At 44.9% G+C, this 14,830-nt stretch overlaps 1 protein-coding gene across 2 annotated transcripts in view; it reads right to left on the bottom strand.

Annotated features, from left to right (window-relative positions):
* The window catches only part of CNNM1 (cyclin and CBS domain divalent metal cation transport mediator 1), a 59,506-nt gene that overhangs the window by 27,304 nt on the left and 17,372 nt on the right, over positions 1–14,830 (bottom strand). For both annotated transcript variants that reach the window (XM_047703345.1, XM_047703346.1), the window contains exons 2-4: positions 7,742–7,885; positions 4,473–4,613; positions 1,496–1,665 (exon numbers count right to left, since the gene is read on the bottom strand). In XM_047703345.1, coding sequence (XP_047559301.1) covers positions 1,496–1,665; positions 4,473–4,613; positions 7,742–7,885 — 455 coding nt within the window. The remainder of the gene's footprint in view (positions 1–1,495; positions 1,666–4,472; positions 4,614–7,741; positions 7,886–14,830) is intronic.

The raw sequence follows: 14,830 nt of genomic DNA, 5'->3' as shown, positions 1-14,830 counted from the left end.
TTTCAAAGATAGAACCTTTGACTTCAGCAGTATGTTAGTTGCTTCGTTCATAGAGGAGTGTCCCGTCCTGGCTAACCAACTCTCTTTGCATGCTCTGATGGCCCTTCCATGATGAATGTCCTGGCCCCAGCTAGCCCCTGGCCCCATAAACTGCCCCACCGGTTAAGAGAAAATCTGATTCTGTGCAGAGCTTGTGTATTTCATTGCCAGGAATAATGATCGCTAATGGCTAGCATGTAGTGTGTATCTGCGGGCCTGGTACTGTGTTCTGTGCACTGCATAGATTCTCACTCACTCAGTCCTACCACCCTATGGGGCCCATACTGCTTTCATCCCCAGCTTCCAGGTGAATCAATTTGAGGCTCAGAGGGTCACATACCTTGGTAAAGGTTAGTTAGAACGTGGCAACACTGGCATTTTAAAGCCAGATCTTTCCCATTGCTGAACCTACACTCTTGCCACTACCTTTCAGTCCCTCTGACTTTTATTTGAAAATGGTTACGCTTACATGAAGCATAAGATAGTAGGTTATATGAGTTCATGACATTATATAAACAATGGAATAGGACTCTTGTTGATTTTCAGCAGTGAAGACTGTGACTCCATTTTGGAGAAAGGAGAAAGGAGGCTCTGTGTTAGGATGGGTGTGAGGCCCATTACAGGGTCAGAGCAGACAGGCTGTAGGTGGACAGTAAGCACAAAGAGGCTACTTCTAAGGTCACTGAGCTTAATTAAGATTTTAAGGCAATCACTGTATTTAGGGTTTGTAAAATTCTGTTGAGAAGAGATGGGCAATAGTAACAGAGCTAATGGTAGAGCCGGGCCAGGGAGCCAGCAGCATCACAAGCTAGAACCACATGTCACATGTATTTACAACAGTCCTATCCAGGCACCCAGGGTAGAAGGCGCTGGGACTTATTTGAGCACCGGGAAGATGCTACACCTCTTTCATTCAGTCATCTGTTCCCTCCCTGGTCCTCTTAAGGAGGAGAAGATTCGAGAGGCTGCAAAGGCTGAAATGTGGCAGTGAGAGTGGATGTGTTCCACGCACCCCCAGAGCAAGGAGCGGGTGGGAGTCAGATATGGTGAGACGCCAGCATGACAGACACGAGACAGGCCTGCAGGTTGGGAGGCATGGACCGTCGCATTCCTAGGCAAGTCTGAGCAGACAAGGGGGCTTCGGGATTCTGCAGGATGACAGTTTTGGAAGTGTAGTCTCAGAACCCCTCTGTTGGAGAAGTCCCCACCCAACCCCACCATAAACACTACTGACCGGTCAGACTAACTGCCATCAAGATCCCACCACTCTCGGGACAGTGGCCAGACACATCTGGCCCTTCTGTGGGTCATGGACAAACACCCACCCCACCTGGCCCTGCCCTGAGGTAGTACGCTGAGGCTTCCAACCTGGCTGAGGAGGCCCAGCCCTTCCTCTCTATCCAGCCTGGAGATGCCCTCGTCCCACCCTTGGAGGATCTCTAACTCTCCCACTCACCTGCAGAAGCAGCACGAAGTAGTCCACGGGGCGGTTGCGCTGGTAGAGGTAGTGTTCTGGGGCTTTCTTGTTTTTCTCGTCAAACTTCAGCTCCTGGATCACATTGGGGTGTTTGAGGAGCCGGAGCAGGATCTTCTCCGAAAGGTACAGAGATTTAAAGGGCTCCACTTCTAGGGGAGATAGGGAGGCAGGACGGATTAGCAGCCGGGAGAGTCAGGATGGGCAAACCAGGCACGTGTCTACAGCCACCTCCATTCATGCTCTGGGGCACCGAGCTGGCAGGGCTCTAGTGAGTCTCAGGTGGAGTGGGGGGTGTGGGATTGTGCACCTCAGCTTCTCCCCATGCTCTCTGAGGATATGTGTCCCTGTGGTGGCACCCTGGAGAAAACAGGTCACCATTTTGGAAATGTTACTTTTGCTATTAATTTTCTTCTTGATGTTATTTAAAGTTGAGTGTGGCCTAAAAAAGAAGGCAGTTTTGCCACTTGCAACAACATGGATGAACCTGGAGAACATTATGCTAAATGAAATAAGCCAGACACATAAGGACAAATATGTATGATACCACCTATATGATGAATCTGAAATAGTCACATTGTGGGCGCCTCAGTGGCTCAGATGGTGGGTATCCGACTCTTGATTTTGGCTCAGGTCATGATCTCAGGGTTGTGAGACTGAACTCCTCATTGGGCTCTACGATGGGCCTGGAGCCTCCTTAAGATTCTCTTTCCCTCTCCTTCTGCCCCTCCCCTGCCCTTGTGCACACTCTCTCTCAAAAAAAAATTGTTTTTTAAAAAGATTTATCTATTTATTTATTTATTTGACACAGAGAGAAAGAGCACAAGCAGGGGAGTACCAGGCAGAGGGATGAGGGAGAAGCAGGATCCCCGCTGAGCAGGGAACCCAATGCGGGACTCAATCCCAGGACCCCGGGATCATGACCTGAGACGTTCAACCAACTGAGCCACCCAGGCGTCCCTCTCTCAAAAAAATTTTTAAAAGTAATGAAACAAACAGTCAAACTCAGAGAAGCTGAGAGTAGCACCCCAGTTAGCCAGAGCTAGTGGGAGGGGGACATGGGCGAGGTACTGATCAAAGGGGGCAAAGTTTTAGTTATGCAGGATGAGTAAGTCCTGGAGATCTCCTGCATAGCTTAGTGCCTGTAATTAGCAACAGTGTATTGTATATGCAAAATTTTGCTAAGATGGTAGATCTTATGGTAACATAGGAAAAATAGTAATAAAGAAAGAGGGTGGGAGGAAACTCTTAGACGTGATGGATATGCTTATGGCAGCTTAGCTCCAAACTCCTCAAGTCATATATGTTAAATACATACCGCTTTTCATATGTCAATCTTACCTCAATGAAATGGCTCAAGAAGAAAAAAAGCAATGGTAAGAGGAGCACGGATAAGCAAGCCATGTGAACAACAAAGGCTTTATTGCTATCATCAAATGAAACACAGAGAATTTAATCTTATTGGTATGACATGTATCTGTTGAATGAAATGAAATTCCAAGTTAATACAGAGTTAATTACTTAAGTGATACGTTCCCCAAAATGTGAAGCCTTGTGCTCTCACATTTTCATATTAACAGATATTATTATGTTATATTATTATGTTATGTCATGTTATGAACAGTCACAGCTGTTTTGCTGTGACAGGCAGCCAGTAGTTAAATCTGTAATTAGGACTAGAAAACATGTTGAAAACTACTTTCAAGAAACTCCAATTTAGGGGCGCCTAGGTGGCTCAGTGGGTTAAGCCTCGGCCTTCTTAGAAAAGAAGGAAACTCCAATTTAAAATTTTCTACTTCTTAGCACCTTGAACAGTCCTAACTGTGTCCTAACACTCCTAACACACTCAATAAATAGATGTTGGACTAACTGACAATTGAACTTAGTCATGGGTGTTACTGTTCCAAGTCAGCACCTTAATTGGGCCTGGGTGAGAAGACTAGAAAGTTCAAAGACAAATAGTACCTTCTTTATAAGAAGGGGAAGTTTGTATTTGGATCTTAATTTTTTTTTTTTTTCCTAAAGATTCCAAGATTTACAATTGACTTCTGTATTTTAAGAACTTGTGTAGCTGGGGTGCCTGGGTGGCTCAGTGGGTAAGCCTCTGCCTTTGGCTCAGGTCATGATCTCAGGGTCCTGGCATTGAGCCCTGCATCAGGCTCTCGGCTCTGCAGGGAGCCTGCTTCCCCCTCTCTCTCTGCCTGCCTCTCTGCCTACTTGTGATCTCTCTCTCTGTCAAATAAATAACTAAAATATCTTAAATAAGAAAAGAAAAGTCACTTTTTGGGGCACCTGGGTGGCTCAGGGGGTAAAAGCCTCTGCCTTCGGCTCAGGTCATGATCCCAGGGTCCTGGGATTGAGCCCCACATTGGCCTTTGCTCACTGGGGAGCCTGCTTCCCCCTCTCTCTGCCTGCCTCTCTGCCTTCTTGTGATCTCTCTCTCTCTGTCAAATAAATAAATAAAATCTTAAAAAAAAAAAAAAAAAACAAACTTGTGTAGCTCACAAGCCTATGTGGTCCAGGGAGGGTACCAACCCCAGGCCTCCTTGCTGGGTAGGACAAGGCCTTTCCTTCCTCAGCAAATCCTCGGGGGGCACCCCAGCTCCAACAAGATGGAGCTCGGCCTTAGGCTCCTGCCAGAAAGCAAGGGGAGGAAGGGAAGAGAGCAGCAGTGGTTTCTTTAGCTCTTTCCTTGAGTAGAAGAGAGGAAAGCAGAGCTGAGTTGTACTCACTTCAGTCTTGGAAGATCAGGCCTGGGCCTGAACAGGACAGTATGTGGCCTCCTGTGGCCTAACCTACGGCATCCCCTCTCCCTGGAACAGAGGTTCTCCATCTCTGCTGTGCACTGGAATTAGGTTGCAAGGTACTAATGTGATTGGTGTGTGGGTTTCACCTTCCAGATTCTGCTTTCCTTGTCTGGGGAGGAGACGCAGGCAGGGGGTGGGGGGCAGAGTCATACCTGTGGCCATGAAGCGGTGTGTGGCCAGCAGAAGCTGGGGAGAGATCTTCACCCTCATCTCCGAGTCAGAAAGCTTGAATAGGGAAAAGTCGTGCCGCTTCCTCTCCCTGTGTGGAACCCTCTGCTTTTTCCGGTTGTCAGCTGCAGGGTCACAAAGTGGAGATATCAGAATCAGTCTTCCCACAGTCATATGGGAGATAGATCCTTTGGGATCCCATGAATTTCTGCGACATGTCAACTGTAGGTGACCTCACAACTTCTCTTTCCCGGGGAGCAGAAGGATGCTACTAAGGGGTAGAAGGTGGGAGATGTTGCCAGGTCTCAGGGCTATTTACACTGAGGTGGTGTGGAGTGGAAGAGGGGAAAGGCTGGCCTGGCGCCCCTGAGGGCAGGTTTCTGGTGGTGGCTCCCCTCCTTACCAGCTGTGAAACCTCTCTGGGCATCAGAGTGTGTGCTCATTTTCATCTACACAATGAGGTTCATAAGTAGCAATAATGCTTCTGCTCATCCCCTGTAGTTATTCTGAGACTCTGAGCAGAACCACCTGTAAAGTGCCTACTAAATGGCATTTGTGCCTGAGGGACTAGCTTTCTCAGCATCAGGGGAGCTGGCGGAGCCCAGGAGGTTTCCATCTCTTGCCCTTCTCCTGTCCCCAGAGCTGGGTTCACCAGGTCTCTTCCTGCTGATTTAAACCACGCCCTGGGCAGTATCTGAGGCATGTCACCCAAGGAACCTGGGTGGTCACCTCCTCTTCCACTCACAATTCTCCTGTTTCAACCCTAGCCTCGCCCCAGGCAGAGGATTGGGGAAAAAATCTAGGGAAGAAGAAAGGAGAAGGAATGGGCACAGTCCTGTAACTTACAAAGTCGGGTTCTCTAGGTGGGGGCCCTCAGGCAGAACCTAGGGGAACTTTAGATGGCCTGAGATACTGATAAAGAAAGTCTGCCCTTTCCAATTTAACCTTTTCTCCCTTCTTTTTTTATTTTTTATTTTATTTTTATTTATTTATTTATTTTTAAAGATTTTATTTATTTTTTTGACAGAGAGAGATCACAAGTAGGCAGAGAGGCAAGCAGAGAGAGAGAGAGGAGGAAGCAGGCTCCCTGGCGAGCAGAGAGCTGGATGCGGGACTCGATCCCAGGACCCTGAGATCATGACCTGAGCTGAAGGCAGAGGCTCAACCCACTGAGCCACCCAGGCGCCCCTCTCCCTTCTTTTTTTAAAGCTTGTTCTAAAAACAATATTTTCTTACAGGTAGGGGGAATGTTTTCCTTGGTCGGGTGTCTTTTGCTTTCCCTTAGTTTTGAATAAGATTTTGAAACATCTTGCCTACTTCTCAGTGCTAAGGGGAGCAGAGAAAGGGATTTGGGTTTTCTCCAGACTTGGCCTGGAGACAAACAGGGCTGGGGGGAATTTCAGTGCAGACTGAGTGGACACAGTGGACACTGAGGGGAATGAATCCTAGGAACAAGGAACCGGGCCCCTAGAATCTGGCTCCCTGGTATTCTCCTTCTCGTTTTGGAGCTCACTTCAGCTCCACTGTTTGGGTTTCCCTCTAGAAGACAGAAGGTGCCCTTCTATGGTACTGAGGTCTTGTGGGTCTATCTTGGACTCTGAGCTGCTGCTTTAACACCCCTTTTGCTCAGGTAGCAAGAGTGGCAAGAGGCAGACCCAGCTGTCCTGTGGGTCAGGGTCAAGTGAGAAGAAACACCGTATTCCTGGCTCCTTGGCCTTCTCACAGCTCTTACTGAATCACACCAGCAGCTTATTTATAAAGGGCAGGAAAGCCCTAATCCTCTCCTTCAGAAAGAGGATTGCTCAGCAAGAGAGCAGCAGATACTTGTGTGGGATCAATTCTTTTGCTCTCACTGGTGAGCAGCCCTCTGCTTTATAGGACATGTTTGCCTAAATATCCCCTTTCCCTCCTCTACCAGAATGCCACTTAACATTTCACCATTGGAGAACCATTCCTCATTTCCGTCTTCCTTCCTATTATTTTAATAGGAATTAAGGTGGTTAAATGCTGGAGGGGGAGCACATTTATTTATTTATTTATTTATTTTAAATTTTTTCAGTGTTCCAAGATTCATTGAGAGCATGTTCATTTAGACTACCATCACTACTATCAGCCATGAACAGGGTAGTGTGACTGCCTTCCCCAAAAGATCTACTGAGATAGATGGGAATTCTAAATCAGAGCGTGGGCAGGGGTGGGGGAAGAAGGAAATGGGGGTGGGGTATAGAAGTTAACCCCTGTTTGAAGAAATTGGGCCTGGCCAGGATATCAGAGCAATACCAGATACTGTGACACTCTTACTGTATTTTGTCAGGGCCTGATCCATCTTTGGGGTTTGATCTCTTCTAAAGGGATGGCAGTCTTTCTGCACCACTCACTGCCTTCCGGCATTAAAGTTCTTTGTACTGGGAGCTGGTTTCTGAATGGCTGCTTCTAGCAAACTAAGGACAGGGGTCTTCTTGATGGAATGAGTTATCTGAGGTAGGGAAATGGGACTGCTGTCTCAAGAAGTGAAATCCAGAGGAGGAAACACTTCCTGGCCTAGGGACTCCCATAGATTTAGATAACACTCTCATCCCACAGACAAAGCAAGCCTTTGTAATGTTTGCAAGCAAAGCTTTGATAAGGCTCAGTAACGAAAGCAGTCCTTGTCTGCATTGAGTCCATATTGTTCTTGAGGGCGGGTGTGGGTAGGAGGGCAGGGGTGGGAAGGGAGAATGAGAAACAGGGCTGTGAGGGAGAAGAGCAGCATCGAAGAAGGAGGTATTTAAGGCTTTGGCTTAGGCTGTGTGTGGGCAGTCTCACGTCAGTCCCTGCCACGCGCTGGTGCTGTGGTGTGGGCCGACTGTGAGGGCAACCCCAGGGACAGCTGGGGTCTGAGTTTAGATGGATGAAGAGACAAAACCAAAACAAACCAACACGGGTTGGGGGGAGGGAGGGAAACAAGGGCAGAGTGGCCACCCAAGGCACATTTACTGTCTTTTACTTCCTTTTCCATCCTAAGGCCAGGAGGTCTCCTTTTCACTCTTGGCTTGGTTCCCAAAGGTTCCCTCTTGACAAACATTTAGCTAGCATGTTCTCAGTGACTCAGAGTGACTCAAGCCAGGTGCCAGCACCTAATATTTGGGGGCTGACTCAGTAATGCATCGGCTTGTCCCAACATCCTTTCACACAGTATGTCAAACTAAGCCAGCTCTGAGAATCTCAGAAGAAATGGGATGACCTTGGACAGGAGCCAAGGCCATGTACTTACTGTAGAGGTCAGTTTCATCCAGGATCTCCGACTTAATGATCTCCTCTATGATGTCCTCCAGGGTGACAATTCCCATCACCTCATAGAAGGGGTCTCCTTCTCCCTCATTGTTCACCCGCTGGACAATGGCCAGGTGAGATTTTCCTAGAGAACAAACCAAGTTCCAGTTAAGGATCTGGAATATTTTTAGAAATCTTTCCTTACGAGAAAATTATACAAAGTTGCTCTGTGGCTAATCTTGGGACTGAACTCATCTGAGGACCTACTTAATATATGAAATTTGTGTATAAGCTCCTACAAATGCAAATCTTATGCTTTTTTTAAAAAAAGATTTTATTTACTTATTTGAGAGCGAGAGAGAACACGAGCAATCAGAAGGAGGTGCAGAGGGAGAGTGAGAAGCGGACTCCCTGCTGAGCAGGGAGCCGGGCATGGGGCTCTATCCCAGGACCCTGGGATCATGACTTGAACCGAAGGCAGATGCTTAACCAACTGAGCCACCCAGGCACATCCAAACCTTATACTTTTATATCTCTTTCTTTTCTAGAGAGATTAATTACCTAATAAACACAAAGCCAGGTAACTTTTTTCTTTTAGCTTTCACATATTAACAAGTACATCTAAGCTGAAGGAGGATGAATAATTTTTTTTTTTTAATTTGACAGAGAGATCACAAGTAGGCAGAGAGGCAGGCAGAGGGGAAGGGGGAAGCAGGCTCCCTGCTGAGCAGAGAGCCCGATGTGGGGCTCAATCCCAGGACCCTGAAATCATGACCTGAACCGAAGGCAGAGGCTTAACCCACTGAGCCACCCAGGTGCCCCAAGGATGAATAATCTAATTGAAAGAATGAGAAATTGGAATCAAAAGAAGTAGGTTAGCCGTCTTTTTCCCTCCTCCAAATTTCCCCCATAACTATCCCAGTTACTCTCTGTGCAAATGACCCTAGGCAAATCGTTTAACCTCTACTGAGTCTCTGTTTTCTCATCTAGCATTAGGGAATAATACCAGTATGGTGATTTTATAACTTGGCCCCCAATTCTTTGATACACCTCCTACTGAAAGGTGTGGTTCATATCTCCTTCCCTTGAGTCTGGGCGGACCTGTGACTGCTTTAACCAACAGAGGCCAGGGATGCGTCTGCATGGATGCTTCTGAGGCTGGGTCACAAAAGGCATGCGGCTTCTGCTAGAGAAATGCTCCAGGAAGCCTGAGGCCACCGTGATGGAGAGGCACATGCAAGTCTAAGTGCTTAGGTGACAGTTCCAGCTGAGCCTGGCCTTCCAGCCATCCACCACACTGCCAGACAGGTGAGGGGGAGAAGCTGTGTCGGCAGAGGATCCGCAGCCTCGGCTGATCCAGCCCCAGCCGCTCGAGGCCTCCCCAGCTGCTTCAGCCTTCTCCGGCTGCGGGTACAGATGCTGCGAAGCGGAGATAAGCAAGTCCTGCTGGACCTCATCCAAATTCCCGACTCAGAGCATCTGTGAGCCTCACAGAATGGTGGTAGCTTTATGCTTGTAAGTTTTGGGGTGGTTTGTGAGCGGTATGTTAACTAGGATAACCAATAGCCATAGTCACTGTGGGGCTCAGATGACCAGAGGGTGCGTGAACGTGCTTTTTGTAAACTACAGTGGTCACAGGCAGGCAGGAATCTTTATTGTCCAGCAACTGAATAATAATAGTTAACGTGTACTGAACTCTCACTGTGAGTCAGGCACTGTTTGGAGGGCTTTGTGTGTACCAACTCATCTAATCCTTCTAACAACCTGAGATAAGTATTATTATGATCCCCATTTTATAGATGAAAGGACTGAGGCACAAATAAGTTAGGTAACATGCCTAAAGTTACATAGGCTGGAAGTGGCACAGCTGGACTGCAAACCCAGGTTACTGGACTCAGTCCTAAAGTGGGGACTGAGTCTTAGCGAACAGTCCTGCATTCCTGCTTCACCTTCGTTTGTTCCTATCTGCTGATGAACACATTTCCTGTTCCTGTTTCTAAAATGCAAATGTGGGTTGTTCTTTTCCTTGGGTGAGAGACATTAAAGGGGAAAAATCTAGGGTACTGACTTAGAAGTTATTCTTGCCTAAAAAAAAAAGGGGGAAAAAAAAAACGAAGTTCATGCTTTATCAGTGTTACCCATTATAAGCGTGGCCATTGCTAAAAATATCAGAGTAAAAAGGAGTAGTCAGCTTGCTGGAGGCATAACTAACCATTAAAATTATACACATGAACCTCTGTATCAGATACTTCAAATCATAGGATAGGTACCTATCGGGAATTTTAATTGGAAAGATGGGATTTGTCTCATTCAAGAATGGTCTCTCATTTCTTTTCCACCTTCATTCTGTCCTTTGACTATCTCCTGACTGGTCTGTTCATTCCACTGGCCTGCTCAAAAACCCTCAGAGTGTCCATAGTATGCATAGAATCAAATCAAGACTCATGGGTTTGGTATTATCAAGATGGCAAAATGCCCCACTCCATCCCCTACTCATTCAATACGCCACATGTGCCATGTTACCTTCACCTCCCTGACCTTGTCCATGTGTACTTTCTAAGGCTTTGTGCCCTCCAGCCCCTCCCACTCCATCTCCACTCTCCAAGTTCCAGCTCAGGGGCCAGATCCTCAAGAAAGTCCTACCAGATTTGCCTCATTCTGAATCTGAACCAATCTCTCCTTGCCTGTGTTTCAAAACCCGTGATAACTCCATTAGAGCATTTGTCCCAATCTGCTGCTTCTCTAACTAGCAGTGTGTGTGTCATCTACTGGACAATGTTTCTTCCTTAGGCCATAAGCTCCTTCAGGATATACACTAAGATAGGGTACCCTCCGGATAACAGGAGGCCAAATACGTGCCTGATGAACTGAACTAAAATGAACAAACATCCATAGTTGATACAATAGATGATATTAAAACCAGACACTAAAACCTTTATTTTTTTGATAAAATACAATGTATTTAAGTTAAAATTTAAACTCTACATCAGTGGTTCTAAAATTATCCTTCTTTGGAACAACTGCAACTGTATTTTGTAGCTTAAATTAGATTATGTTAATTGTTAGAATGTGCTCAATTTAAAGGGTTTTTCCTCAACACATTGTTCTAAAACTTATGGCACCTGTTCTTACTTTCCTGCTAACATGTGCTTACAGATGCCAAAAGACTAGTATAACAGCACTCTTGGAAAAGTGATTTCTTAAAATTATTTTCTGTAATTGGATAATTTCTATAGTGTGGAGCTCAGAATATATATAATAGAGCCATATTTCTGCCACTAAGAGATTAGTTCATATAATGGGATTAAATAAATGAACATTTTATGATGCTTCACAGAGGGCCATACCCTCTGTGTGAAAATCAGCCATTGGTCTACACTTCATAAGGTCAGTTTGAGGATATCCACTCTGTGAGCACTAGGGAATAGAGATGTTAAGTCCTAACTATAATATTCAAGACAATACACTTACATAATCTATTAGAAATATTTTGTAATTCACAATCAGCCTTTCTGATCTCCTCAATTGCCTACAGAGATCTATCAGACAAATGAAGGAAGTTGTTCTTTCTTGGGTACAGACTGAAATAGGAATCAGAAATCGCATAACATCAGAAACCAGCTGTGCTCATGACACACAGACCTGAGGTCCATCTTCTCTCAAAAAGGTTGCCCTTTAAGAGACCCACCTCCCTGTACCCCTCTAGGCCTCTGAAGGGTGCGGGTTGGCTCCCAGTGAAGCCAGTCTTGAGACATGGACAATATAGTCACTCCTTCCCACCACAGCACTTTGTACAGATCTCTCTTTGGCATTTATAACAACAATAATAGCCATTATTATTATCATTATTATCATCATCAGCATCAGCATCACAGCTACAATTTGCTATATCTTCTCCAGGAGCCAGGCATAATTTCACCACACTATTGTGATTTCCCCTCCTATAATGGCAAGCTCTCTGAGGGGCAATAGCTATGTTCTACTTAACCTCCATTTCCCCAGAATCTAAGCATAGCACATGACCCAGAGTAAGAGCTCCATAGCTAGTGGGTGACAAATGGATATCCATATGCAAAGGAATGAAGCTGGATGCCTACCTCGCACTGTACACAAAAGTTAACTCAAAATGGATCAAATGCCTAAATGTATGAGTGAAAACTATAAAACTCTTAGAAGAAAACGTAGGAGTAAATCTTTGTGACCTTGGAGTAGAAAATATTTTTTTATATTTTCTATATTTATATTTTATATATTATATTTATAAGACACCACAAGCACAAGCAACCAAGAAAAAAATAGATCAACTGGACTTTAGAATGCTTTGAGAACGTATTTAACGGACTACCAGCAAATCCTATATCTGATAGGGAGCTTGTATCCAGAATATATAAAGAAAATTTACAACTCATAAAAACACAACTCAATTAAAAAGTGGGCAAAAAATGGAACTAGACAGTTATTGAGGAAGATATACAAGTGGCCAATAAGCACACGAAGAGATGCTTAGCATCTTCATCATTAGGGAAATGCAAATCAGAACCCTAAGGAGATACCACATCACACCCACCAGAACAGCAATAATAAAAAAGTTAGTAACAAACGTTGATATGAATGTGGATAAACTGGAACCCTTAGACATTGTTGGTGGGATTATAAAATGAGTTACCTGCTTTGTGGTTTCTCAAAATATTAAACGTAATTTATCATATGAATCAGCAATTCTACCGAATCCATATATGGGTGTATACCCATACTTCGGTAAACCCCATGCAAACTGAAAGCATATGTCCTCCCCAAAATGTGTACAGAAAGGTTCATATTATTTTTTTTTAGGTTCATATTATTCTTAATAGCTAAACCATCAAAACAATCCAAAAGGGCATCAACTGATGAAAGGATGAATAATATGTGGTATATCCAGACAATGCAATATTATCTGGCCATAAAAAGGGAATGAAGTAGGGGTACATGTTACAACATAGACAAACTCTGAAAACATTATACTGAATGAAAGAAGCTAGACCCAAGAAGACACACCTTGTATGATTCCAATTACATGAAATGTCCAGAATAGGCTAATCTATACAGAAAGAAAGTAGATTAGTGATTGCCAGGAGCTAGGGGAAGAAAGGGATGGGGAAAAACTGCGGGGTTTCTTTTGGAGTTAATGAAATGTTCTAGAATTGGATAGTGATGGTTGCACAACTGATGGCCCACTGAATTGTATACCTTAAAAGGGTGAATTTTATGGTATTTGAATTTTATCTCAATAAAGTTGTTATTAAAGCCAATTGGAAAAAAATAAAAAAGAACCGGTGCTTGAATGAGCAGGAAGTCAGTGGGTGAGTAAAAATAGGACTGGTTTCATAAAAAGAGAATAGGTTGAAATACAAGAGCAATACTGGTTTGGACACAGGTGGTGATGCTGCTCAAATGCTAGTTTAGAGCACTTGTCATTTTGTGCTCTAGGATGTGGCAGAGACCAAAAAGCAGACAGAGGCGAAGCCATCAGGAGAATAGGAACGGGGGAGAGGGCACCATCTTGTCAATTTCTGTGGTGGTGGAGAAGGCAAGCAGGGATGAGGGTTTGTCACAGTTGGGAAGAAAGAATCTAAGAACAAAGATCTCTTATCTTGCCTCATAATGAGGCAAGAGGTAATGTTTTACATAGAAAACTTGTGAATGCTACTGCTTTATGAGGTACTATGTCCTTGGACCACACTATTGTGGCACCAACAGATGGGAAATTTGGGAGCTGAGTTGAACGATCCAGACACAGGGATTTTATGGCATTGTACTTTCTAAAAGTTAAGGCTACATTTGTCTCTGTTGTAAAGAGTATATTTTATTCTGGGTTTACTGGTGTTCTACTTTTGAACTAACTATAGACACTCTGTCCTCTGGCTTGAATCCCTGCCATGTTCCTGGTGTCCGGTCTCCTCAGAAACCCCAACTCTATCCTGATGGTTTGACTTGCCAACATGCCTTTCCTGGCATCTGGCAGCTGTGAGCTCCTTAAGCCTTGGTTTGTTTCCCTCCAGCCTGGACTAATTTCTCTCAGCCTCTGATTTAGAGTCTCTAACTTTAATGCTGTCCACACCCTACTGAGACACTCCTATGGCCAGAGTCTTGCTTGGACCACAGCATTAGGATGTTTTGATTGGAACTCAGTCCTCAATGGGGTCAGTCACACTTATCTGGGATTAAGTCATATTATAGCCCTCCATTAAACATAAGACCCTCCAAGGCCAATCCCTTGGAATGCATTTCACTAGTTCAATGGTTGACAACACTGGAGGTACAATAGGATAATCTGAGAAGCTTTGATGTTCTAAAGACTGTATCCCAGGGTGCCTGGGTTAAAGCTTCTGCCTTCAGCTCAGGTCATGATCCCAGAGTCCTGGGATCGAGCCCCGAATAGGGCTCTCTGCTCGGTGGGGAGCCTGCTTCCTCCTCTCTCTCTGCCTGCCTCTCTGCCTACTTGTGATCTCTGTCTGTCAAATAAATAAATAAAATCTTTAAAAAAAATTAAAGACTGGATCTCACACCCAGAGATCCTGATGTCAACCATTTGGGGTGGGTCCATGGCATCAATAGTTTAGAACATTCCCCAGGGGATGCTAATGCTCAGCCAAGGCTGAGAACTACTACTTGGTTTATAGTCACGGTTCTCAAAGTGTGCTGTCTGGACCAGCAGCATCAGCAGCACTAGAGAACTTAGTTAGAAATGCTAATTCTCAGGGCCCACCCCACCCCTAGTAAATCAGAATCTCAGGGATTGTGCCCAGTGATCTGTGATTTTAATAAGCTCAACAGCTAGTTTAGATGCAGGCTAAAGTTTGAAAACCACTGGTTTATGGGTAGTCTCTGGCACTCTGGTTATTTGTCTGATGACTTACTAATGAGGAAGAAAAACAAGCACTGAGATGTCTAGTAAAATCCTGGTCCCTTTGGTGCACCTGGTTTAAGTTGCCAGATGCTCAGTACTTAAGACAGAAAAGAATCTCCTGGAACAAAGGGTAGCTGTAGTAGCAAGCTGATGTGTGTGCTCTCTCATATGTGTGGTGGTTATGGCATTTGGTTTGACACT

This window comes from Lutra lutra, chromosome 14, assembly GCF_902655055.1.
Source record: "Lutra lutra chromosome 14, mLutLut1.2, whole genome shotgun sequence".
NCBI classification, from domain to species: Eukaryota; Metazoa; Chordata; class Mammalia; order Carnivora; family Mustelidae; genus Lutra; species Lutra lutra.
The sequence above is the reverse complement of the archived record's forward strand: the minus strand, read 5'-3'. Positions and strand labels throughout refer to the sequence as shown.